Raw genomic sequence first — 3,555 nt, 5'->3', positions numbered from 1 at the left:
ACTGGTACTTACTTTATTCTTTCCTACTCTAGGCACAAGGCACAAAATTTTGGGGGAGGGGTGGGCCAGTCAATTAGATCGACTCCAGTACACAACTGGTACTTAATTTATTGACCCTGAAAGGATGAAAGGCAAAGTCAACCTCGGTGGAATTTGAACTCAGAATGTAAAGACAGACGAAATACCGGTAAGCATTTGGTGGTGGTGATAAGCACAGATTCCAAGCCATACACCTGTAGACATATGGTGGCACTCCGTCAGTTACGATGATGAAGGTTCCGGTTGATCCAATCAATGGAACAGCCTGCTCATGAAATTAATGTGTAAGTGGCTGAGCACTCCACAGACACGTGTACCCTTAACATAGTTCTCAGGGAGAATCAGCATGACACAGGGTGTGACAAGGCTGGTCCTTTTGAATTACAGGTACAACAGAAACAGGAAGAAAGTGTGAGAGAACTTTGTGGTGAAAGAGTACAGCAGGGTTCACCACCATCCCCTGCCGGAGCCTCGTGGAGCTTTAGGTGTTTTCGCTCAATAAACATTCACAATGCTTGGTCTGGGAAATGAAACTGCGATCCTATGACCGCGAGTCCGCTGCCCTAACGACTGGGCCATTGCAACTCCACTGTAGACATATATGTCTACACTATATGGAAGCCAGTCTCACACACACACACATGTGATGGGCTTCCACACAGTTTCCATCTACCAAATTCACTCACAGGGTGTTGGCTGGCCAGGGACTATAGTAAAAGACACTTGCCCAAGGTGCCGCACAGTGGGACTGAACCTGAAACCACATGGTTGTAAAGCAAGCTTCTTAACCACACAGCTATGTCTAATGCAATGTTTTGTTTGTTTTTTAGAAATGAACGCGAAGGCATTCCAGCTAACCTAATCCCCCTCTTGGATGTGTGTGTTGAGATTCCACAACAAGGAATTGTCCGTTCTCTCAATGTTCACGTAAGCGGAGCAATACTGATGTGGGAATATACACGTCAACTTTACAGCTCAGGTGTCATTAACTGAACATGGAGATCCATTGATGCAGATGAATTCAATATCCATTGATATCCAGATGTAAATTATTAATAAAATTGCTGATTATATTGAAAGAGAATAAATTTTTCTGTATTTATTTATTTCATCAAATATTCAGTTGAATTGCCAAATATTTCTTTGTATTGATAAACATTCATTTGTATTTATGTCCATGTTACTTGTGGTCATACTCCCAAAACATCTTCACCACCATCCTCTCTCTCTTTCTGTCTCTGTCTGTCTGTCTGTCTGTCTGTGTCTGTCTGTCTGTCTATCTATCTATCTATCTATCTATCTTCTAAATGGGATAGCCATTGTTCCTCCTCTACAATAAAACACCTGTTTCTGTCTCTCTCTCTCATATTTTAACACCTGATCACCTGAAACAAAACCACTTCCCTCAATACTACTCCTCACTTAGTAGAGGTGTTTTGTCTTGTAAGTTACTTGGTGACCTCACTGGTGCTGGTACCACATAGAAAGCACCCAGTACACTCTGTAAAGTGGTTAGCAATAGGAAAGGCATACAGTTCTATATTTAAGAGATGAGGAATTATGTACATTATTTACATTATTCACATTTGACTGATATTTGTTAACACAATGCTTTTACATGTTACCTGCACAGGAGCCAGTCCGTTGGCCCTGGCAACAACCACGCTTGAATGTTGTTTTTCATGTGCTACCAGCACATGTGCCGGTAAGGCGACGCTGGCAACGATCACGCTCGAAAGGTGCTTTTCATGTGCCACTGGCATGGGAGCCAATCTGTGGCCCTAGCAACGATCACGCTTGGATGTGCTTTTAACGTTCCACTGGCACGACTGCCAATCAGGCGGTACTGTCATCGGCCACATCAGCAATTTTGATTTGTTTTCACTTGCCTCAATAGGTCTTCGCAAGCAAAGTTCATTGTCCAATGAATGAGGGGTACTCATAAGTGGGCCGGTTACACCCCACGTTCAGATGTTCCCCATTTTTTAAAACTCCTTTTAATCATCACATTATATTTCTGATTTCATCTTAATTCATTTGCAAGTTTCCTTTACTTGAATAATTTTTTTCTAATATTTTGCTGTTATATAATGTCATTTATTAATATATATTTTTTTCTTTTTTCTTTTCATTTCTTTGTAATTATGCACAAACTCAATAATTTTATTTTTATTTTCTACTTACTTATATTTCTTATCTCTTATCTTCAGTGTGAAATTATGTCACAGTGCTCTTTGTCATTTAAATAGTGAGTGTGAGAAACCACAAGTACACTAACACTGAAGTAACAAACACTTGTCTGTCTATAAATGTGAACACTATATATATATATATATATATATATACCTTCTCAAATTAACTGTAACAGTTTGATGGTAGATCTATATTTTAACTAAAAGACATTGTTAAATCAGGAAATGGAACCAGCGTTTTAGTGAATTTTTTTCAAGACATAGGGATTATATTTCTAAGTATAGAGTAGAATATCAGGTTCACCCAGGAGAAGTGTAATGCAATATGAAGGTGAAATAGTATTATGTGCTATCATGTATCTTTGGTAACATGAGAGAAATGGCGAATAAACATGGCTGGTTGGAAGCTGGTTGTAGTCATATAACTGGAACTAAATGAAAGTAAACTGAGAATGAAACCTTATGTACGAATACCACTATATGCTTCATACAATGAAATTGTTGTTCCATCTTTATAACAACTGCCAAATATTGCTTTCAAAAAAAGAAAAAAACAAGCAATAAATGTTTTAAGGCCATTTTTTAAATCACCAAATTTCTGTATAATCAAAATTTATGGTGTATTTTGCAACAGCAAACGAGGAGCCACTTCCCTCCACCATCATCATTGAAAGAGCTGATGCAGGTTTTACTAGTGGCTCAGAAAGAAAAAATAAAAAGCTCAGAATCTGTAAGAATCAGTTCCTTGACAGATCAAAGCTGCGATTGATGCCAAAGGTAGACTAACTTCAAATTAAATAATAAAACTTTCATCTGACGTGGTGTTTCCATTATTTTGTCTATCAAATCCTTTATTCTACTTATTTGGTAAGACCTAAGTCTTACCAAATAAGTGACCAGTAAAAAAACAAGAAAAGAAATAGAGGAAATATAGTGATGCTGGTAATAAATATGAACAACAGCACTGAAGGAAAGCACCTCAAGGGTGTATTCTATGTACTAAATACCAATGTTTTGACGATGTGATTGTTTATTTTTAGAATAACATTGTAAAATAGGTGTGAGAGGCCAGATCTGGCCAGTTTGAACATAAAACAGGTAGAATATTTGGGCCAGATATGACCAGTTTAAATACTAAAGGGTTAAAGGTTTGGAATTACAATTTTATTACAAACAAAACGATTGTTAACTTCTATTGATATTTCCAGATATAAAGAATTTTTTTTTTTTTTAATCTCACAAAATCACAAGTATACATATTAATGTAATCCTTCTTTTAAAATAGTGTAACAATACTTTAATAACAAAGATGATAAAAATAGAA

At 37.0% G+C, this 3,555-nt stretch overlaps 1 protein-coding gene across 1 annotated transcript in view; it reads left to right on the top strand.

Moving 5' to 3' along the window:
- Nucleotides 1-1,127, top strand: part of LOC106874871 (probable methyltransferase TARBP1) — a 30,707-nt gene extending 29,580 nt beyond the window's left edge. Inside the window, 1 exon segment of the mRNA XM_014922769.2 lies at nucleotides 759-1,127. Within this exon segment, the coding sequence (XP_014778255.2) occupies nucleotides 759-1,032 (274 nt within the window). The 3' untranslated portion in view covers nucleotides 1,033-1,127.
- The last annotated feature ends 2,428 nt before the right edge of the window (nucleotides 1,128-3,555 follow it).

Source organism: Octopus bimaculoides, chromosome 11, assembly GCF_001194135.2.
Source record: "Octopus bimaculoides isolate UCB-OBI-ISO-001 chromosome 11, ASM119413v2, whole genome shotgun sequence".
NCBI classification, from domain to species: Eukaryota; Metazoa; Mollusca; class Cephalopoda; order Octopoda; family Octopodidae; genus Octopus; species Octopus bimaculoides.
The sequence above is the reverse complement of the archived record's forward strand: the minus strand, read 5'-3'. Positions and strand labels throughout refer to the sequence as shown.